General features: G+C 45.0%; 3 protein-coding genes across 4 annotated transcripts; all 3 read right to left on the bottom strand.

Annotated features, from left to right (window-relative positions):
* Window positions 1-2,766: 2,766 nt before the first annotated feature.
* Window positions 2,767-5,709, bottom strand: LOC120700989 (putative cyclin-dependent kinase F-2). The gene is made up of 2 exons (XM_039985167.1): window positions 5,260-5,709; window positions 2,767-3,693 (listed from the first exon to the last, which is right to left on the bottom strand). Exons 1-2 carry the CDS (start codon window positions 5,707-5,709, stop codon window positions 2,767-2,769), a joined length of 1,377 nt encoding a protein of 458 aa, XP_039841101.1.
* Window positions 5,710-10,999: 5,290 nt separating this feature from the next.
* On the bottom strand, window positions 11,000-12,021 carry LOC120700987 (extensin-like). The gene is made up of 2 exons (XM_039985166.1): window positions 11,585-12,021; window positions 11,000-11,024 (listed from the first exon to the last, which is right to left on the bottom strand). Exons 1-2 carry the CDS (start codon window positions 12,019-12,021, stop codon window positions 11,000-11,002), a joined length of 462 nt encoding a protein of 153 aa, XP_039841100.1.
* Window positions 12,022-14,013: 1,992 nt separating this feature from the next.
* On the bottom strand, window positions 14,014-21,388 carry LOC120699407 (nuclear pore complex protein NUP1-like). 2 transcript variants are annotated; one of them, XM_039983393.1, is made up of 9 exons: window positions 20,947-21,388; window positions 20,552-20,601; window positions 20,033-20,157; window positions 19,019-19,187; window positions 18,473-18,742; window positions 18,007-18,090; window positions 16,249-17,000; window positions 15,759-15,859; window positions 14,014-15,587 (listed from the first exon to the last, which is right to left on the bottom strand). In XM_039983393.1, exons 1-9 carry the CDS (start codon window positions 21,284-21,286, stop codon window positions 14,380-14,382), a joined length of 3,099 nt encoding a protein of 1,032 aa, XP_039839327.1. In that variant the 5' UTR covers window positions 21,287-21,388; the 3' UTR covers window positions 14,014-14,379. The 2 variants fall into 2 exon arrangements, with proteins under 2 accessions (XP_039839327.1, XP_039839326.1); XM_039983392.1 differs by having other exon boundaries at window positions 14,049-15,859; window positions 20,947-21,387.
* Between the last annotated feature and the right edge of the window lie 1,238 nt (window positions 21,389-22,626).

Genomic DNA, 22,626 nt, shown 5'->3' with positions numbered 1-22,626 from the left:
ATCCATTTCCACAAAGCAAACTTACATACGGCTTTCCCTTTCGGGAAACCCCAAGCACTTACACAACCGTGGATTACCTTACAGGCGAAGGGCGATTACAGCAGCTCCCTTATTTCTATATTACAATGGGAGTGAGATGGCTACTAATTAGGTGGAGTGGAGTGGCGGATGCGCTCTGAGTATTAGGCTCGGTGTCTTCTCTCCTCTTCTTCGTCCGGCGATGAATGCGTGCGTCTGGCTTCTCCTTTTATAGACGGGAGGAGCCTTCAGGCTTCAGGAAGCGCTCGACACCCGGCGTCTTCAATTATCCTTCTTTACTGTTGCCTGGACAGCTGGACGATAACGCTGCCTTCAATAATTGTACTGGCTACAATAGAACTTACTGTTGATATTACTGTTTATTCCTTTTGCCTTGTCCACTTCCTTCACGTGATATTCTCTGGATATATTCGAGAATATATTCGGTGTATAGTCTTCCACGCCCGAATGATTGATGTCGCAGACATCAAGCAAACACTTCTGGCATGCTTATCCTTTATATATATATATATATATATATATATATATATATATATATATATATATATATATATATATAGCTCTGCTGCATCAATTGGCCTAGCAGTCAACTGGCAATGCGTCTCGTCGACGCCCCCCCCCCCCCCCCCCCCCCCCGTTTCTCCAAACTTTTTTCTCGGTTCATCCACAATTGTTTCGAGTGGGTATGGAAGGCATCGGAAAAGGAAAAAAATTGGTGGAGACGGTACGCAAACCTTCTTCTCATGTGCATATTCGCGCTCGAATGAGGACACCTACGTGTTCCTCCAAGCAATCTGACGCCCGCTCTGAACTGATAATGTTTTGCTAGGCTCCGAGGTGGACAGCCGCAGCAAGGCTCCCAAGCGTGGTCCGTCGCGCAAGTGGGTTTGCAGCGTGGCGTCCCTACCCTCGATCTCACCGGCGCATGCGACGACGGTTCATCGCGGCCTTTGCCCAGCAGGCTAACAGCCCACGCGCCGCCGTCACCTGCGGTCTTCTTCCTCTTGTTCATCGTGGGCGGCGTCCAGACCCACATCAACAGTACATCTGCTGCTTTGCAATATGCAGATTGGAGATTGGCAGCCTGAATTGTCTCACTCTAAAACTTACTTATCTCTTAGAGCTCAATGGGTCGACGAAACAAACTGGTTTGTTTCCCTGGGTACTAGGATTGATTTGATTAAGGGAGGAAATTAAACGAGATGTGAAGAGGAATAAGTCCCGATCCACCAGGCAGCATCTCTAGCTTTGTAGAGGGCTCGAGGCCTTCGATGTCCATGACAGAGCAACCTTCTGCACCAGCTAGAACGGGTGCAGTTGCTGCTGCAGCTCCGGCAGCACTTCCGAAGCAGTAATCGCACCATCAAATGACAAGGTTTTTGCATGTCGAGCAGAGGAGTACTGGACACTAAGTGAGCTGCAGCTGTTCTTATGTCACAGGTTTAAATTCAGCAATGTGATATCTCCTCAATGTGAAAAAGATTGTACAGTTGCAGATACTCTGTTTCTCCCTAGAACAGAGTATACAGCACATGGTTTCCGTTCCCCATAACAATGTATAGAGATAAGGTTATAAATAAAAACAAAATTGGCAAGTGATAGGCTAGGGATCCCAAATTGAATCCAAGCAAACTATAAATCAATGGAAGCACTGAATCATACTATAAATCAATTGGACAAAAAAAAATTTAATCCAACATTTTAAAATCACAGTGAGGTCGTGGTCTTCAGAGACCTACGCTGCTCCACTCATTGAGTTAATCAGTTTGGGCGCGTGTGCGGGGCAGCTTGCCCTGTGGACTTGTGGTAGCAAGGCGGCGCTGGTGGGAGCCCGAGCTGGATGCGATAGCGGGTCGCCGCGAGGGCGCACCGGATTCCCTTGTGAGAGGAGCCGCTTGCTAAACTAGAAGAGCGGGTCGATCTGGCCCTGGACAGGGAACGGCAGCAGGAGGATGTGGAGGCTCTTGGGGTCGGAGCTCACCATGGCGTTTGAAATGCGATAGTATTGGTAACCTGATCGATGTTCTGAAGAAGATGAGAGTGAGGTACCCGGACCGTACCAAATTGTACAAGCTCGCGTGCTGCCTTTCATGCAGTTTGCAGAAAAATGTATTGCCGTTATGAAGCTCCCCTTTCTTCAGTGCTCGACGCCATTGCCCTATTCGGTTTCCAATTTTATCAGGAACGTACGAAAAGCAGCTAGCCATCTTTACACCTTCAGCAGAGGAAATTATTTCGACCTGCCGAATGCATGGTTAGGTGTAACTAGGAAAAAGTTTCTTTCTATCTACACAATTAGTTAAACTCTACAAAACAGATGGACGTTTTTCTTGAACGGGATAAGCTAAATTTCTGTTCGCCATGCTTTTCCTTATAAAAATGAGGGATGTCCTCCATACAAAAAATTGAATCTGAGGTTTCCAAAACCCCGCCTAAATTTGCAAGAAGCTCACTGAGATTCCCACATGCAAGAGGTTGGCACAACAAATGTAAATATAACCTGAAATTTAAAACATAGCCTTGCCTGAAACATTGGGGCATTGGGCTTGGTAGTTTCATGCCATTAAAAGAAAGTTATATACAAAGTTTCACACAAGTTTTCAGCCAAAAGTACAGCATGATATAGTTTAACTATCATAGTAGCAGTTTAGGGCATAGTATTAGTTTGTACATGCATGCATCATGCTATAGCTTGCAACAAGGGTCATGCCGTACGCTGTCTAGCATTTACATGGTCAGGTTCAACAAAGCCTTCGGCCTAAGCAATCCTAGCGCACGTCCAACACATGCCACGACCTGCGACCACACCGTCGTGGCCATGGCGGTGCCGGCCTTCCAAACACCAGGAGCAGCACCAGGGATGATAAGAGGACCATCGTCCACGTTGTCGGTGAACCACCGGCACCGGAGTGCGGCTGCCGCAGTCAGTCGCTTCTTGGGATCACAGGTCAGGAGCCCTCTCAGCACCTCGAATCCGTCCTTGGAAAGAACCTCCTCCGGGAAAAGGTCGCGGAGCCGGTTGCGGTGCCCCACCCGCCGCTGCCGCGCCCTCCACTGCTGCACCTTGTCGGCCAGCTCCGGGCTGGGCTTCAGCGACTGCCACGCCCTCTTGCCCGGCACGCCGAGCACGTCGAAGATCTGGTAGAGCTGGCCCGTCATGTCCATGTCCTCCCCTACCTCTAGGAACAGCTTGTCGTCGGCGAGGAGGTCCGCCATCACGCACCCAAGCGACCACGAGTCCACGAGCGTGTCGTGGTCCGGGTTCTCCAGCAGCGCCTCCAGCGCCATGTAAGTCATCGTCCCGATCACCAGGTACGGCGGGTCCTGCTCGCCCACGTACTTGGCCGCCCCGAAATCGCAGATCTTCAGGGCGCCGCCGTCGCCGACGAGGGTGTTCTCGGGCTTGATGTCCCGGTGCACGATCCCGCGCCGGTGCATCGCCTCGGCTCCGGCGAGCAGCTGCCGCATCACGCGGTGCACGTCGGCCTCCGGGAACGGCCCGTCCTGGCGCGGCCGCCGCCCGATGACATCGAGGAGGGTCGTCGGCCCGACGAAGTCCATGACGAGGGAGTAGTCCCCCGTGCCCGGTGCGCGCGCGATGCCGTGGAGGCCGACGTGCGAGGGCTCGCCCCGGCAGGCCGCCATGAAGCAGGCCTCCCGTGTTAGGTGGACTACGTGCTGCGCGCAAGAGTTTGTGCAGAGCATCGCCGGAGGTGGGACTTCATCGACGACCCCCCGCCGGTCCCCTGTTTTCGCGTCGCGGCGGTGAGCGGTGGATCTCCAACAATTGGTATCAAAGCCAGCGAGGTCCAGGCACCATGTCGTTGCCACCGGAGCGCTCGCTGTCGCCGCCCCATCGTCGCGGTCGCTCTCCGCCGCAGAGGGTGCGGACCCGTGACGTCGTGTTGGAGCGCGTCGTGGAGCGGGTCGCGACGTCGAGCTCCGTCAGCTATCCGGTGTTGGCGCCGTCGAGCTATACTGCATGGGCGATCATGGTGGAGGCGATCCTTGATGCGCAGGGGCTCTGGGAGGCGGTGGCACTGGCGGACGGCGAGGAGGTGGACGTGCACAAGAACAAGGCAGCACGGGCCCATCTCCTCTAAGCTCTGCCAGAGGATATTTTGATGCAGGTGTCGACCAAGCCGACGGCGAGAGAAGTGTGGGAGGCGCTCAAGACACAGTTCGTTGGTGCGGATCGCGTGCGGATGGCGCGCCTTGCCACGTTCAAGGGGGAGTTCGACTCCCTGATCATGGCGGACGGCGATGCGTTGGATGAGTTCGCGGGGAAGATCAGCGCCATGGCTGCGCGGTTCGCCAGCTTCGGGTCCACGCTGAACGATACGGGCATGGTCAAGAAGTTGCTCGACTCGGTGCCCGACCGGCTATACCCGGCGGTCGCGGGCATCGAGCAGTTCTGCGATGTCGCGGTCATGCCGTTCGAGGAGGCGCTTGGGCGGCTCAAGGCGTTCGACGAGCGGTCAAGGCGGCGCGCTCAGCTCTCCGGCGGACAAGGCTCGTCAGGCGGCCAAGTCGACGGCGGGCGGCTCCTGCTCACGTAGGAGGAGTGGAGTGCGCGGCACAAGGCAAAGTCGGGCATCGGCAAGTGCTTCAATTGCGGTGTTCGTGGGCATTTCGCCCGTGATTGCCGCAAGCCAAAGAAGGAGGTCGTCATGGCGGCCACGGCGGAGATCGACGACGAGCCGGCGTTGCTCTGAAATTCCCGGCGTCGGGGCGCTGGGTTTAGGGGGTGATTGTTAGGAATAAACCCATCGCCGTGACATGATCATGGCGACGGGGTGTGCGTGTGTTCGTGACTTGCAGCGTGTGTGCGCGCCAGGGCGTGGTGTGTGTGCGCCGAGCGCGTGGATTGTGCGCGCGGGCATCGTGTGTGTGCACGCAGTATGCGAAGGTGATCGTGAGCGCGATCAAAGCCATGATCGATCAGGAGGCGGAAGTCGTGGTGTGATCCGCGTTGGTCGCGCGAACGTTGAAGCCGTTGAAGCTCCGCATTGGGCGCGGCATCTCCGGGTGCGTGGCGAGTGCGCGTCAGAGCGCGTCCGCGCCCGTGGCGGAGCTCCGCCGGCCAAAATTCATCGTCTGCGTGAGCGATCCCGCGAGCTAGTCTAGCGTGTGAGTTTGCTAGCCTGATAGGGGGTTGCATCCTCACCATATAAACCATGCTTGCCCACCCACAACTCTCAATGTGGGACTATTTCCAACATCCCGCAGGAGGTCGCAGACGCCTTCGTCTTGGTCGTCATCGTCGCCGTCGCTGCTCTTTATTAGAGACTTCGCTGCGACGACCTGGCCTGTGGCGTGGTGGCGCGCCTTGGCGACGACGCTGAACTCGCCCTCGCCGAGCCGGCAGACCTCCTCGTACCGGCAGGCGCTGCCCATGCTGCGCTGTTTCCGCTGGCCTGTCCTCGTCGGCCTCCCGTCGGCACCCTCGGCAGCCGTCGCTGCGACGTCGTCGATCATTGCGGAGATGGCGGCAGCGTGCCTGGCGCTGATGGGTGTCCCCGCGTAGGGATGCTCCTCGGTCATGTCGCAGACGGCCGCGAGTCGGGCGCCGACGGTGCTCGTCTCCCTTGTTGCGGCGACACGCTCGGCGCCGGCGGCGCCGACTTCTTCCGCGGTGGCGGTGGACTTAGCGGGCACAACGGCGTACATGTTCGCAGCAGATGCTGGAGAACTGGAGCGCGTACGTCTTGGAGAAGATGGATCGATTGGAGAGGGATCTCGGACGTTTTATCGAAGGAAGACATAAGCTGGGTACTTGTTCAGTTCGGAGTCGGAAAACGCATAGGACTTCACCTCGGATGGCCTGCACGTGGATACTGTTAGAGAATGAAAATTGTAGGGACAAGAATGTAGTGAATGGAGCCAATTTTCTCATTGATCTCAAGGTCCCTTTATATAGGGAGATTACAACCTAGTTAAGACTAGGCATTTAGAACATCGGTTTCTCTTTCTAATGGCAGTCATAAAACTCATTCATAGCATAGCAATAAACCCAATTTATATCCTTAACCATGGCTGTTACCATGGTCTTGATAGCTGCTTTGATGAGATCAAATAAAGAGCTTTTGTAACACTCCCCCTTTTGATCGAGTCCACCTTTAAGATCAATGTTTTATCTTGAATCCTCCAAAAACCCTGTAGGGAAAAAAAAAGGAAGAAATATGTGTAGATATGCCATTAAAACTCCTTAAAACCCAGTGGGAAAAATAAGGATAAAATTGGTATGGCATATGTTGATTATTGTCTCATTGTAAACTCATATGGGAAAAAACCTTGGAAGGAAAACCCATGACAAAGTTTAGAGAACAATAAATATGATCTGAGGATCATAATTGTAATTATATGTCTTTGGTACCTCCTCAAAAACCCCTGTGGGGGGGAACAGGAGATATGACATAGGCTATGTCTTTAATATCCCAAACAAAAACCCCTGTGGGGAAAACAAGAGATATGACATATGAACTTGTATTGATATTGCCTCATTAAAAACCTTCTATGAGAAACCTATGTGAGGAAAAACTCATAGAGGAAAAGAGTGCAATATAATGTTTTGAACAGGTTATAGTCAGTGTTACATGGACACGGGTGTGAGTGCCAGTGTCTGACTCGGGTGCGGGTGTCCGAGTAACATAGGTTATAGTTTCAAGAGGAGTCTCCCCCTGAACCTTGCAAATCTCAAAGTCATCGCATACCAATCTCAACAACATATTGTGATATGTGGAAATTGGTAGGGGCTTTTGTGAATAAATCTCATGGAGTTATCACTTGATTTAGTTCGCAAGGTGTTTGTCTCCTCACTTTTGTGGGAATAAACATTTCTAGAAGTCAATATAGTGATATTGCTCTTATGTAACCTATTGACATCCAAGCAACACAAGTTGCATTATCTTAAATGTAATGGCTAGGGATTCGATGGAATCAAATGTGACCATTCGATGAAGTTATACATGTTCATGTAATACTTTAGAATGAGGAGTGGAAGTAGGCATTAGAGCCAAGTTTGATGACTCCTATGAGAACTTTACCACCATAACATCAGTATGTGATATGGCAATATAGGGGATTAAATAGCCAATATCTTGATACCCCACATGATCATATCTTAATTTAGATAATAATAAATCAAGATCCTTTGTGCCTATAGATATCTGTGGATATCTACTTTGACTGCCACCTTTCTGTGGTGTAGAAGTAGCACTATTTTGAGCTATAGTAAGTATCTGCAAATGCAATATCAGGCCTGTTGCGATATGCAAGATACATGCGCACATTGATGGCACTAAGGTTGCAATCCCAAGGGTCATCATGGATAGTGATCCATATTTAGGGATTGAATGGCCATATTGTTGGTAGTATGATTGTCCAATATCATTTGGATATTGGTATACAATATCAATGGAATATTGGAAGACTGATGTGTGCTTAAGTTATGGACTCAAGCATAATTTGGTTTTTCCTAAATATTTCATCTCAAATCCGTCTTATATGATGACTACCTGTTTTGATGTGTCATATGAGATGTATAAAATCCATGTGATTCTATTATGAGTACACAGGTGGAATCATCAATATGGGAGACATCCTTCTGTGGAAGGAACTCGCCTAGTCAGTTGTACCACAATCAACTTGACTATTTCAAGTCTTGGCGTGACTTGATTATACACAACGTATGTTGCGATTTATATTTTGATTCAGAATACAAAGTGCATTGGGACCTGTAATCCAAATCTATCCAAATCAAATTTGATCTGCCAATTATTGATATAGGAACATAACTTCCACACATACCAACGGATATGTTATGCTTGGTCTCTGCGTGAAACCATTTGCTACAAGCTTTCACGTCTTCACCACCTTATGGATTTAGGAATCCATAATGCTTCCATTGGGGAGCATTGTGAGGAGAAATCATTACGAAGTAAAGACTTTCCACTTTTTAGTGAAAGCAATTCTCCTTAATTGCCACCTTTGTTTGACCCAATGTGAGTGTTAAGACACTCTGCCTAGGACTTGTGGTCTGGATCCAGATAAGGTGCAAGGCATTTTGAGGAGTATGCCGGCAATTTGTAGTCTTTGTGTGATTGATTCATTAAGCATGTGGAAATGTTTACCCTTTGAACTCTATGTTATTTCCCACAATAACAGACTTAGGGTGTTCCAATGACCCAGCGTCTAAATTTGTGCACATTGTGCTGGGTTTTTGAATGTTGAACATCCATAGGCTTTGGATAGTAAATATCCATAGTGTCTATCAACTTGATGTTGATATGCATGTATTGACTTGGAGGATTTCTCCCCCTAATCCAAGAATGCTTGCAAAAAGCTGTCTCCCCATGTGGCCATACTTCTCCCCCTCTTGTTCAGATTCGGGAGATGAGTGGTTTTGTTAGGTACCTCCACTCTTTCTGGCACATTAAACGGGAATAGGATTTGGTGACAAGTAAATGCATTTGGCAGACAATTTGCAATATATTGCAAATATTAGATGGTCTGAACTGTTGGTTCAGAATCTTTGGTACGTGGGTATGAGGATCGAACATCAATGATGACATTCTCCTTTTCTGATTCCTGGCATTCGATGTGTGGTAAGTATCTCCCCCTAATGCCTGGAATCTTCCTCAAAGTTGTGTTCAACATACGGGCAATGAATGAATCCCCTATTTGCGATCTGAGATATTATTGAATGACGGATAATGATACCTCATGTCGATCTCAAAAATGCTCTTGGATGTATGTTGCGGTGGTGATATTGGTACGTGCAAAACATTACCAATTCGCAGATGGGAAATGATTTGGTTGTAACCAAATTTCCACGTACTGACTGCAACGGAGGGAGTCGTATGATTGTAGTTTGATAGATTTGGATCTATGTTGCGTTGTGTAAATTCGCATACAACCAACTGAATGTTGGTAAATTGCAATTCTATTTTGATCATCAAACAATTTGATTCTCTCGACAAGAGATATAGTTTTGCCATTGTGTGTGTGCACACAAGATACTTTATGATGAAGTCCAAAAAGCCAAACAGTTCCATGTTAATGGATTTAATCTCGTGTCCAGGATCATTTGCTCTAAATTGAAAATTTGAGCAACGAGTTTAGCAAATTTGTGATACTTTATGAGTAAAGCACACATTTAGGACAGCAATGAATATGCATTGAATAGTATCTTTATGTTCCATAAAGTAGCAAATAGAGTCACATAAATGTTCTTGAATTTCTTCTAGAAATTTAATGACTCATATTTATGTAGTGACTTAATAGAATTGATAATAATTTTCTCATCATTCTAGATGTAAAATGGTCAAGGCAGATATGCCCAATCTTGATGCGATCAAGAGAGAAAATTATTTGTATGCTACATGTAAAGGGATTGATGTATGTATAATACACCCCAGATGATGGAAGGATTTTGCACAATTATGTAGTTTTCAAATGTGTTGCACTAATGTGAGTGAGATTTTCATCATCACTCCATAGTATTCGGTTTCCATGAAAAACCATGCAACTTGATAACATGAAAACATCATATGGTTTTTCTAGAATCAGGATACTTGATGCATCCATGATTTATTGAATACCATAGAGAGCATGATCTCTCACAATTGTGTTAGTAGTATAGTGGTACACTATACATGTTTAATTTCCATCTGGTTGAATCCCATATATAAGCAAGGCAAAAGAATATGTATATCATGTCTGAGGTACATGATATTTTTGTAATGGACAACATACCACATGTGGTAGTATGAATTTAGGCTAATATTATTTCTGATGGAAATATGGACTTTTTCAAGCGTTGCTTGTTGAAGTGAACTTCAAAATATTCCAAAGAACTCGCTTGTCTCCAATGAATTGGAGGTATAGTTGAGCCAAATGTTTGATTTGGCGTTTCTGTGTTCATGAATTTGTACAATCACACTTTTGTTAAAATGTGATATTTGTCACACTTGATCATTTTCCGATGGAAAATGATAGCCACATTCAAGAGCATCCATTCTGATATAAATTGCCATAGAACGAAGATCCTTGATAAATGAATGAGTGAACAATCATTTATGATTTTGGCAATATCACATCCTTTGTTGAAATCCTGATGAGGGACTTGCAAAAGGTAGATGGATGTCTTTTCCTCAGATTTGTAAAATCCAAGTGTTGGAGTTGCATAAAAGACGCAAAGCACAAGTGTGGCAATATCCAGAATGGAGTGAGCATTTTTTTTTGGCATTGAGCAATAATAGCAGTGATGCCATATGCCTGAATGATATCGTTGGTATCTTAATGCTCATGATAGGAAAATAAATTTCATTCAACGCGACTTTGGAAAAATTCAAAAATAGAAATATTAGCCATGTCCTACATAATTTGATCATGTATGAATTTACTTGTTAGTAAATTATATAGCAATGAAGGCAAAATTTTGGGTTCAAGTTGATACTTGATTAGTGTTACCAATATGTTGGATCCATTCCTGTGGGAATAGGTGATGTAAAATCGTTGCCAAAACATAGGCTATGTGTAACCTCCAAAATAATGTACCATGTATTGCTATTTATTTAAGCAAATGATACTTAAATAACTTCATATTCAAGATGTGTCTTGAATTGGAATATGCAAATATTGTAAAAATCAAGATGAGTCTTGAATCACATATAGTGTTTACCTCATATTGGATAAGTGATTGAAAATCACCATGAATAGTAAATATTACCAAGACCAATCCGAAGGATGGATTATGATAATCATCCGAAGGTGTAGACCATTTTACTATTCAATTCAAATTGGATATGCACACTGAGGATGAAATCCCATGGTATAATGTGGTACACCTTGTGTATGACCAATTTTGTGTATGAATAATTTAAATTTGCATAATACTTGTAAAATAAATATCATGGAAATGCATAAAGTGCTGAAAATAAATGAAAAATAGAGAAATTTACATGATGGTGAAAGCATAAAGTCTGATTATTTGCGGAATTTAAATAGTTCGTAGTACAAAACTCGAATTTAAATTCATGCTGAAATTGAAATACTGAAAATAGTAAATCTTATTGGGCGGTGGGCCGAGACAATCTCGATTTCGGCCCACCGCCGATTTGGGTCCAGGGGAGGGCAGGGCCAGCGCGCAGGCCGGCACGGCCTATCGGGCCGATCAGGCCGGCCCAGCAGCCAGTGGCCTAAAGGCCGGCTTGGGCTAGGGTTGGGGGAAACCCCCACCCCCGCCACCGCAGCTGCCAGGCGGCCGCCGCCGCTGTGCCTATCGCCCGCCACCGCCGCGCCTGGAGGCCGCCGTCGCCGTGCCTGGAGGGCGCCGCTGCCGCGCCTGGGAGGCGCGCTGATGCGTCGCCGCCAGGGCAGGCCGCCTCGCCGTCGCGCTGATGCGCCGCCGCCCCGTCGCGCCGTCCTCCGCCTCCCGCCCTTTTCTTGCTCGGGTCTTGCCGGCCTAGGCCTCCCCCTCGCCGGAGCGAGGTGGGCGCCCCTCGAGGTCGCCCCGGCTGGGACATGGCTGGTCGGGATGAACCTGCGCAGCCCTGGGCGGCGGTTCGCCGCCGCTGTCGCGTTGCGACATGCCGGGACAGGGGGTGGAGGCGGGATTGGGAGCGGAGGCGCCATGGCCGGCTCGACGATGCCGAGCTCGTCGACAGCCGCCGGCGCCTGAGGTGGGGGTGGAGGGGCGAGCTCTGGCTCATCGAAGACGACCTCGTCGGCGACGTAGGAGCTCTCCCCCTCGTCGTAGAACGGGAGGGCGCCCCGGCGCGCGGCCCTGGTGCGCGGGAGCTCGAAGCCTGGCTGCTCCAGGGGCGTTGGGGTGTACTGCGGCGTCGCCGGCGAGTGCGTGGGTGAAGCCGAGCGGACCGGCGTGTGGATCGGCGAGTACACCGGCGTGGCGAGGCGACGCCATGAGTGGCTGACGCTGCCGGCGACCCTCCGTGCTCCACCCGTACCCTGGCTGTCCATCCATGGGACAGACAGTGGCGCGGGGAGCTCACGAGGATGCGCCCCTCGGCGGTGCAGTGATCAGGCGGCACCTGGGGGGCCTGGCAAGCCGCGAGGTCGTCGACGCGGCGAGCTCCATCGGCAGGAGCTATGCCACGGCGACCACGACGGCGAGAACGGCGCATTGGAGCAAGCAGAGCCTCAACGAGCTACTCACGGAGAAGACGACGGAGTTGAAGCATTTTCGGTGAGCGCTTCGGCATCTTACACTTGCTAATGTCGTCGATCTCCTCCTTCTCTCAGTTTGCTCAGTGTAGAGCAGGGTGCTGATAACGTGTTAGAGAATGAAAATTGTAGGGACAAGAATGTAGTGAATGGAGCCAATTTTCTCATTGATCTCAAGGTCCCTTTATATAGGGAGATTACAACCTAGTTAAGACTAGGCATTTAGAACATCGGTTTCTCTTTCTAATGGCAGTCATAAAACTCATTCATAGCATAGCAATAAACCCAATTTATATCCTTAACTATGGCTGTTACCATGGTCTTGATAGCTGCTTTGATGAGATCAAATAAAGAGCTTTTGTAACAGATACCACACGCATAAAGGGACGTCGGGGCGCGGCTCCAGGCTTGAGAGCGAGGGCGGCTGGGTGCCTCAGTGGGCTTGTCTTCCAGGCTCAGCCTCCATCATTTGTCGCTTTTCTTAAATGTTGATCCGATGATTCATATTTAAGTTTTCATATTTGGGCAGCTTGCATGAGTGCATGATAAAAATACCAATCCTAGTTTTATATCGAAGGAAGATCCTCCCTGCTGCTGACATAAGCTGCATACTTGTTCAGTTCGGAGTCGGAAAACCGTATCGGACTTGGCGTCAATTTCCGTTTGACATCGCCGACTTTTTTATTTAGAAATAGAGATAGGGAAAAATTTCAATTGCTCCCTATCAAATTTGACATCCCACCACTTTCGATAGCTCAAATTTAAGCCTATCATAAATTTATAGGGTGGGAGATGAAAATTGATTCTACGCACCATCGCATCAAGATGTATTTTTACTCCGCTACTTATAACATGCTCTTTAGCTTACTTCTCTATAGTAGAAATATAACACATTAGTATGTCCCTCATATGGCTAACAATAGCGTACAACTATATCATATTGTAAGTCATCTTGCAAAATCTAATGTTAAAAATCCACTTGTACGCATAGAAATAAAAAAGAGAAATTTCAGTAGGGGTAGATTAGACCAGTTGAAATAGTTCGGGAAAGTGAATGGAGCCAAAATTTTATCCAGGGAGTTGAGCGGACAAAGTGAATTGGTGAGGGGAGTGAAATAGATCTTTTCTTTTTCCTTTTAGGACCTGTTTGGAACAGATGAATGCAAAATACAGGAATGGGGAAAAAAAGGCAGGAAAGGAATATAATTGTGAAGGTAAAAAAGGCAGGAAAGGAATATAATTGTGAAGGTAAAACGGAGGAACGGAGGATAGGAAAAACGCAGGAAATATGGACAAGAAGGTGTTTGGAATGCATGAAATGATGATAACAAACACTTGTTTGCACTTCCTTGCCTCTGTTTTCCAATTCCTTTATTTTCTTTAAAAATTCCTCCGATCCAAGCAGACCCTTAACTTACACCTCAATTTATGCGTAAAGAAACAAAAATGATAAATCTTATGATGGGAACAAACAAAATGCCCCTAGAGAGAGATGCCCTGAGTCGCACACAAGTATCTTCTCATGACACCATAGTCAAGAACAAATGAATGATGCAGATCACTGCATTGACATCCTGAGCTGGCATGAGCAACACGAAATATGTCCATTTTCTAAGGTCTCAATAATCTTTGAAACACAGCTATATTTGAACCACCAAATTCAGGACCATACCTGATCCGCTGAGGTAACGGAGCTATAAAGAGCAGGGCACACTGGGCAAAAAATAAATAAAAAAAAACAAAAAGGAAAGAAAACAAAACTATACACAGGCCAAATAGGGAGAGTGAGAACTTAGAAGGAAATGGCGACTTTGCAGAGCATATGAATCATGTTCTGCAAAAAAAAAAATGGATGAATTGATAGCTGAACAGATCTAATACAAGTTTTACATCGACAAATGAATTTCACCATAGTGATGAAGGGTACAACAATATCAGTTCAGTGACCTCCACTGTTGTTACTGTGCCAAAATTGCGATCAACAAAGGAAAGCAGTGGCTCTCATTGGCTCATGCTATCTCAACAAAACAAAGAGAATCAGAAAAAGCCTTCCATGCCAACGCCTCAGCCCTGAAAACCAGCACAATTTGCAATGCAGGATGGGTGGCCACAGCCAAAGTTGCAAGTTCTCATGCACTTATAAGTATTGCCATCTCATTTCCTTTTCTTAACTCTGATAATTCTTCTGCCAGATTTGTCATTGCCACCACCCATGCCCATTGAGAAACCACCTGAAGAAGCTTCACTCTGCTGACCAAATCCGAAAATTCCAGGAGAGGACGATGTATTGGAAGCGAACTGGGTTGCAGGAGTACTGAAAGCTGGAGTTAACGGCGAGGTGCTTGGCGAGCCAAAAGGCGAAGTTGTCAGGAAAGGGGACCCACTCCTGTCCGCAGCTATGTTCCCTCCATTAATCTGTAAAGTAGGGCCACCAAATGGTGTGGTGGGTGATGGATTTGGTATTGAAGGAGTTGATGAAGTGAATGAGAATACGGCGCTTGGGGTTGGGCTGAAAAGTGAAGTAGCAGGGCCAGTATTTGGCAAGCCAAATGAAGATGGAACAGATGTAGTCAATTGGCTGCCAAATATTGGTGATGTTGACGATGCTGAACTGGACACAAAACCTGAGCTTGTAGCAGAATATGGCAGAGCAGTCGCAGCCACAGAAGTAAAACCAGAACCAGGGGCCCAAGGAAACACAGAGCTTGCATTGAAAGGACTAGAACACAAAGGTGCCGAATCAATCTGTGAATCTGCAAAACTTTGCGAGCTACCATTGTTTGACATCTGTGAAGACTTGAAGCTCAAATTATTCACTGAACTCTGCATGAACAGTGAACTACTATTTCCCGAATGGCCATTCTGATTCCCAAAATGAACTGTTGGTACAGCAGAGACAGACTTGGATATATCCTGAGCAGTTGAAGAACTCGCCATGCCATACTGCTGGGAGAAGCCAAAAGGGGTACTGCTGTCTACTGCTTTGGATTTGTCCTGAGCTGTAGAACTTGCAATGCCAAACTGCTGGGAGGAACTAAAGGGGGTACTACTGCTTACTGTCTTGGATTTGTCCTGGGTTGATGGAGAACTCGCAGTTTCAAACTTCTGGGAGAAATTAAAAGGGGTGCTGCTGCTTACTGCTTTAGATTTGTCCAGAGCATCTGATGAACTAGCAGTCCCAAAGAGTGGAGAGAAACAAAAAGGGGCACTGGAGTTTCCTGTACCAGATGATGCCAATGATGGTGGCACAACAGATTGAGACGTTGTGCTCACAGAGACATTTGAGGCAGCCGAACTACCCACACCAGTATTAGAGAAAGTAAAACAGCCTCCACTTGAACTACTCTGTGTAGACTTCGAAGCTGTGGTGGAGATGGTAGAACCAGCAAATTGAAACGAAGCTGAGTTAGTTGATCCATTAGAAGCTTGTATAGCTGAGACATTAGAGTTCGACATACACCCAGGGACATTGCTTAAGGATGTAGGCTTCGAATTGACAACATTAAATATAGGGTTACTTGTGAAAGATGCACATTGCCTAGAATTCTTAGAAGGCACTGGTTTATTATCTGCATTTAGTTTGTCATCAACTTTATGCAACATTGATCCTTCTTCTTTAAGAGATTGCGAAATCCTGAAAAGACAGACATCAGTGTTAGAAATCTACTGCTTCATTATGCTTAAATATATTACTAGACAAGCAGCCAAAAGTAGCATACTCCAACCTAGTCCCTCTGTCCCAAAAAAACAAGTCATTCTAGGATTCAAAGTCTCCCAAAAAACAAGTTGGTTTACCCCATTTAGTATGTGGATGTGCATGCAACAATCAATCGGTGCCAAATATGGCTCATAAATAGGGGCAAGCGAGGTCATTTTACCTCCTTATAAATCTGTCAGAATTTCTAGAATACAATTTTTTTTGGGTACATGATAACAAGGGTGGGTCATTGCTAGAAAGTAACGCTGAGTGTGATATAAAGCTTTCGAACTGTAAACATTGCACAAACCATGTGAGAATCTAACCTGGGATGACTTTCCATGGAAGTAGTAGCACTTAATACTGCTGAAAATTGCTGCTTCTCAACAGGTAGTATAGGTGGAGATGCCAGTGTAGGTGTTGGAGGGGCCAGAGAGTGGGCACCAAGGCCAGCCTGAATGGGGAAGGTAAAGCCATTTGATGGAATTGACATTTTGTTTCGGTTATTTTCACTCAATACCAGATTAGGAGGATGGTTTCTCAGTGAAGATGTTGGAGCCTTTTCACACCCAGACTTGTTTGATGTAGCATCAGCAGTCTTTTCAGTCACTGCAGCCGGTGTATCCATAACAGATGGAGGTCCCAACTGAATGTCCTGTTCTGATGCTTCTTTTTCTGGAGAAATATGATTCCCGAAATCTATAGCATTCCCACGTTTCTGCATCAGTTCTGACACGTTTTCCTTCTGTGTAGGAACTAATGTGTCAATCTGCTTCAGTATCTTAGCAGCCATCTCAGCTGACTGCACTGGAGCCTCACCAAAACTGTTCGCATGAGCTTTGTTGTCTAAGCTGCCAAGAGTTGCATCACCAACTTTATCCAGGCAACGACGCTTCTGAGTTCGTGCCAATTGCTCAGAACCTTCATCAAGTTTGTTTCCATGGCCCCCAAGAATTCTACGGTAACCTGGCCGTGTTTCCAACAGTGGTGATGTTCTATTAAATCTTTGATGCACTCTGCGCACGGGATCAGCTGATACAATCTCATTTTGGATAGCACTACTCTTTCTCTTCAAGACCTGCCAAGTAAAAATGCAAGACTCCTTCAGAAAAAAAAAATAGGCAGGATTGCAGGACGTAAGATTCATCATTACTTCAAAAGGTCCCACAAAGTACAGTTGCATAACATTGGAAAAATCACAGGGAGGTTAAAAATTGTCCGTCTAGTTGCCCTGCTTAGGCCTCTAAAACCTAAGACTGCTTCAGTTGAATGATGTCATCATTCGTGCCAGCCATCTCACAGTATCTGGTTGGCAGTGCATATCTTTTTATACAAAAGTGCAGGATGTAAATATGGTAAACTTATTCAGTTCTGTTTCTTTTTACAGGAACTTTCTGCTAAAGTAATACAAATATAACTGTATGAATTCTACCATTTATACAAGTCAAAGTTAAGAGGAACCTACTACCATTTCTACCTACAACCATGAACATTTAACCATATAAATGAACCCTAAGTGCAAAACCATCTATGTAACCCTCCTAATGAGCAGTACTAAACCATAGGTGGCCCTAAACTCTTACTAACATGGAGCAGTATTACAGTGATTGTTTCAAAAACCATTTTAGAAGTGGAAAACAATTTTGTCCAAATACTAGCAATAATTTAGCCACTTTATTAAAGTCTACAAAATGGAAATTTGTGTCTGTTTATCCAAGCACTAAAAACTGAAAAATTAGTTCACAAAATCAAGATCAAAATCAGCTGTAGGAGCATTAGATATAAATGCTCCTGAAAGTTGCTAGTGCTGGCACAATGGTCCCAAATAAAAGGGGTTGAGTATCCACACTGGATTTCAATGAATTAAAAACTTATTTTCAAGAACAAAAAACACATAGTATTTTGACTCAAGAACTAGCTTCCAAGGTTCCATATGCAAATGATAGTGCAGTACTACAACATAGAAAAATAGAAGCCTACATAAAAAAGTTACATTTGCAAATCATCACTACAATCCTGAGACTTGTAAGAATCAACAAATGAAAATGCTATAAATCCACAGACTGTGCTTCAATAATAAGTACCTGCCTGCCAAAAGTATGAACACTACTCGGGGTCTGATAAGGTGAAGATACAGTGGTAAATAAATCCTTCGATGAAACACCACTCTGAAACAATAATGATTAATTTAAATTAGAAAAAAACTGTGCACAAGCTGGTATAAAAGAAGAAAAAGATATTATTTATCTAAAGTGAAAATAGATATGATGATAAAATTATTGAAAGTAACATAAAAGTTCTTGGTATAGTAGTTGCTATAATGCTCAGGCTGAGCAATTAAGGTACAACCGTACAATACAGTCCTTGGATGCTTCTTCAATTTTTTGTATTTATCTGAACTGGTCTATGGCAGCGTATTCAAGTTGTTAAAGAAATGAGTGAAAAGATGGATACTCTAGAGAATCTACTGTCTGCATATGTTCACATGCTGATACTAAAAAAAACTTGAGCTATCAACAATCTATTTAATAAAACAAATAGGATAAGTACCTTAAAATAAGGAGATGATGACATTTTGTAGATTGCCGATCTATTCGGAGTTGTATAGCTGCTTTCAAGACGATCAGACGTTTTATATGTTTGCAATCTTGAGCTTTGGAGAAGTGGGATTGTGGGAGGTTTAACTTTTTGTATCATACTAGCTTCCATTGATTTGATAGGCATAGAGGGGTCATGCAATCTAAGGCGTAGAGGAGACCCTTTAGAAGATTTTGAACACATATATGCTTTCGCAATTTCTGCTGGCGAGGCAACTTGATCCTGTTGCAAGACATAACAGAAGTACATGAAGCACATAGTCACACAGCAACTTATATGTACTCTATAGAAATGCTTGATCAAATTTCCTATACATATAAAACACATGCTAGAAAAGAACATTAGATCATACAGGCTAAGATCATAAGTCTGAATTAAAAATATTACATTCAAGATCAGATCAGAATATCAAATAAACATAATGTTTCATTAACAGAATCCAAATAATTTAAGATTCAATTGAATTATATACTAGTTGCCACAGTTATATGTGCTTACAGCAACACTGGATATCCTAATTGAGAAATCAACAGGTAAGCTGGAGCATCCGGATCCATTTTCCTGCTCAGAAAGAGGCATTTTCCTAATGCTACCATCTTCTGGCTTCAATGAACTTGATCCAATAGTTCTAGACCATAACAACTTGGACAAATGTTCAAATTCGCTCCTACATAAATGCAGATAATCATTTGAGAGACAAAACATACAGTTAAAATAAGGAAACAACATGCAATAGGTAGACCAATGCAGATGTTAGTTCCCATACAATAAAATGGCAATGAACTAGCACGGAAGGTTGAAGTTAGCAAAGAGAAAAAAAAATACCTTGAATATTATTCTATTCTATATGAGTAAATTTCACAACAAACCAACCAATATCCTAGTTAAGCTGCAAACCTACCACATTTCATTCCCATTTCACAACATGGGATGTCTCTTCTCTTTTCACAAAACTACAACATTGTGACTATTCCCCTTTCATGGCCAATCAGGCCCACATGTCAGAGACGGTTCATCAAATTTGACATTTGGGCCAGCTGGACATGAACACGGTGCTTATACGTGGTCCTTGCTGATCACAAGGATGTAGTTTCGTGAGAATGTAGCCCAAAATAGTGGTTGTGAAATGGGCACAACATGTTTAGGTTTCTGATTACTAGCTCAAAATATTGGTAGGTTTCTAAAATTTCTTAAATATTAATGCAATCAGATTACTAAGAGGTAGGATGCATATAGAGTAAAAAATGTGAGCAAAATCAGAGTAACCAAGAAGGCATGTGGTTCAGAAAAAACATCTAGGACAAAGTACCAACATGGTATAAATGGAAACACAAATTAGGATCTGGTAAGGGCTCAAACATGTAAAAAGCATTTGGCAATTTGTAACCTAAATGCAACTAGACTATAAGACTATATGTACCATGTCCTTCTCCCATCAGCAAAAATCAAGAAAAATGATAGAACCATAGTCACTTAAGACTTCGATCCTGGAGTGAAATACCAGATACTTGCCTTGTGAAAGTTTTGTGCTTCAATAATTCTTCAAGATCCACACCAGTACCACGATGGTTATCAGAATTTCTCAGCATGTCTTCTTTTTCCTTGGCAGAAATTTGAGGACCTTGAGTGCATAGATTCTGCATTCAAGCAAGCACATACATGGAAGTATGTTACAGAAGAAATAAATTGAAACTAAAATAATCATCACTCAAACTAGTCAGGATGTTACTAAAAAGAAAATCTTGAGAACTTTTTCCTTGTTTAGACAAGTAAATATCTGTCGAAGTGCTAAAAATCAATAAAGTTTTCAAGAATCTCAAGAAATAAGTTATCCATGAAGCAAGGATAAAAATTCCTGGCTTGAGATAGATTAATGAGGTGATCCTGGATGAAATGTTTTGGATTAAATTAAATGAATGAAGTTAAGATTGTTTATGGCAAACTCAGCATCTAGTTGTGATAACATATGAAACGTTTCGCTCAAATATAGTAACATAACAAGTACAGGATGTATTTACTAAATCAGCTTACATCATTGGCGATGGCTTCAATGTTTTCTTCACCTTCTGGAAGATCATCCTCTGTACATTGCAGGAGGGAAACTTCTGTAAGTTTGTCAGCAATCAATCGAACTGAGGTATGGTAAACAGTCCTTAGAGAAAACTAGATCACAATAGCATTGCAAATCTACACCAAACAGTACAACTTAATTCAGCTGCACAACAACAGAGTAAACATTCTAATTCCCAGTTTCCCAACAGCCAGTAGCCCACATGCACCAGCGTGATTAAGATCTAGTGTTGATTAGAGCTAAACCAGCTATTATCCCCGGTACTAATTGCTAGGCTACAACGGCATGGAAACCGATTGAGCAGCAAAGCAAGAGCAATCGCAAGCAAGCAAAAGAAGAAGATGAAGACACAAACCTAACGGCGGAGGCAGCGACGAGGGCGGCGCGTCGAGCGCCTCCGGGCGCGTCTCGGGCAACCAGACGCGCGACAGCGGCTCCTCGAGGGGCTCCGAAGGCGGCGGAGGGGCCGGCGCGGTGAGCTGGGGCGGCGGCTTGCGGAATAAGGAAGGGAGGAGGCGCGAGGCGCCTGCGGTGATGATCCGGGATAACCACCCGCCGCCCTGCGAAGCCGCCGGCGCCGGAGCGGGGGCGGGGCGCGCGTAGGGAGAGGCGGCGGCAGCGCGGGAGGGAGGGCGGCGGCAGATTTTGCCGCCGGCGCCCAGGCCGCCGCCGTAGTCGTAGCCCCGGGGCTCCATGCGACGGCGATGTGGGGCTAGGGTTCCGCCGGATCGCGGGACGGCGGCTAGGGTTTAGGTGGGGGAAGAAGCGGCGAGAAGACCACTGATAAATGCAGGGGTTCAAAGCGCAAACAATTTTCGTGAATACTTCGCGGGGAGGCGCGTGCGCGCTGGACCCTCCGTTCCAGGGTCCAAATCCAAATCCAAACTTCAGCAGAACATCACCATTTTAGGTAATGACCAGCCGTAATTTTATACTCCATCCGCTCCAAATTATAAGACATTCCAACAATTTTAGACGGTCGAAATTTTTTATATTTGACCAAATTTATATAATAGAATAATAATATTTATTATATAAACTAAGTACCATTAGATTCTTTATTAGTTATATTTTCATAGTACATCGATTTGATATCATAAATTTTTATATTTCTCTATAATTTTAGTCAAACTTGAGATTGCTTTGACTCTCCAAGATTCTTGGGGTGTCTTATAATTTGGAACAGAGGGAGTAGAAACAATTCCCTGTATGGTCCTAAAACAAATGTCAATCTTTTCTATGGCCCTAAAAAAAATTAAACTTCCTTGTATGGCCCTGATTTTATTTCCCATCCCTTTCTTGACCCTGTCGTTATCTCTCCATTGTCTCTCAATTAAGTTGGTGTGAAAAGACCAAAATACGCCTGGCACAAACAGTGGCGGTTTTAGAATTTGAACTCAGGGTATGCCAAACTATTACTCCGATACATAATTTCGTAAACAAGCAAAAAAATAGCTAAAAGCTTTATAATATTACTTAAAAGATCTCTTGATATCTTAAAGTCGCACAACAAAAAAACAGAGGGATGCTCACAGTAGAGCACAGGAACCAGTGATGCGATCAAGCAATTGAGAAAAACTCGACCAGAGGGGCTATGACAGCCCCTGCCCTTTTTCTTTAAGAGGAAGCGACTTTAGTTTCTTAGTCAAGAAAATTTTTCGAACCCTGACTTATTTGGCCAGTAAGGGAGATGTTTTAACTTCAGTCTAAAATTCGCTCAGTCAAATCTAGGATACGAGGAATGCTACTGGAGTCATCTAACCAGGGGCGGAGCCAGGAATTCCAAATGAGAGGGGCCAAGCAGTCATTTGGAGGGGGCCAAAAGCTAATTAGAGGAATCATATAGTGTAATTTTGTATTTGATTAGAGGTTCTAAGTGGAATTAATGGAGCATTAGGGGGGCCAGGCCCCTGCCCGCCCCCCATGTGGCTCCGCCCCTGCATCTAACCAAGTCAGCCAAAGACCCTTTCACATCAAGCAATTAAGCAGATCGAGTATTGTGATTATTTTGGACAATTCATCATGGGCAGGGCAG

The sequence above is a fragment of the Panicum virgatum genome, chromosome 3K (genome assembly GCF_016808335.1).
Source record: "Panicum virgatum strain AP13 chromosome 3K, P.virgatum_v5, whole genome shotgun sequence".
NCBI classification, from domain to species: Eukaryota; Viridiplantae; Streptophyta; class Magnoliopsida; order Poales; family Poaceae; genus Panicum; species Panicum virgatum.
Note: the sequence above shows the minus strand (reverse complement) of the source record. Positions and strands in the feature narration are given on the sequence as shown.

What these genes read in the sequence shown, in the direction of transcription:
- LOC120700989 (XM_039985167.1), bottom strand. Translation starts at nt 5,709, where the DNA reads ATGTACGCCGTTGTGCCCGCTAAGTCCACCGCCACCGCGGAAGAAGTC. An exon ending in TCTGCGACCTCCTGCGGGAT is followed by an intron (nt 3,694 to 5,259) that starts GTTGGAAATAGT and finishes CTAACACGGGAG; the next exon opens with GCCTGCTTCATGGCGGCCTG.
- LOC120700987 (XM_039985166.1), bottom strand. Translation starts at nt 12,021, where the DNA reads ATGGACAGCCAGGGTACGGGTGGAGCACGGAGGGTCGCCGGCAGCGTC. An exon ending in CGCCGCCCAGGGCTGCGCAG is followed by an intron (nt 11,025 to 11,584) that starts GTTCATCCCGAC and finishes GCAAATAATCAG; the next exon opens with ACTTTATGCTTTCACCATCA.
- LOC120699407 (XM_039983392.1), bottom strand. Translation starts at nt 21,286, where the DNA reads ATGGAGCCCCGGGGCTACGACTACGGCGGCGGCCTGGGCGCCGGCGGC. An exon ending in TTGAAGCCATCGCCAATGAT is followed by an intron (nt 20,158 to 20,551) that starts GTAAGCTGATTT and finishes GCTTGAATGCAG; the next exon opens with AATCTATGCACTCAAGGTCC. An exon ending in TTCATACTTTTGGCAGGCAG is followed by an intron (nt 17,001 to 18,006) that starts GTACTTATTATT and finishes TTTACTTGGCAG; the next exon opens with GTCTTGAAGAGAAAGAGTAG.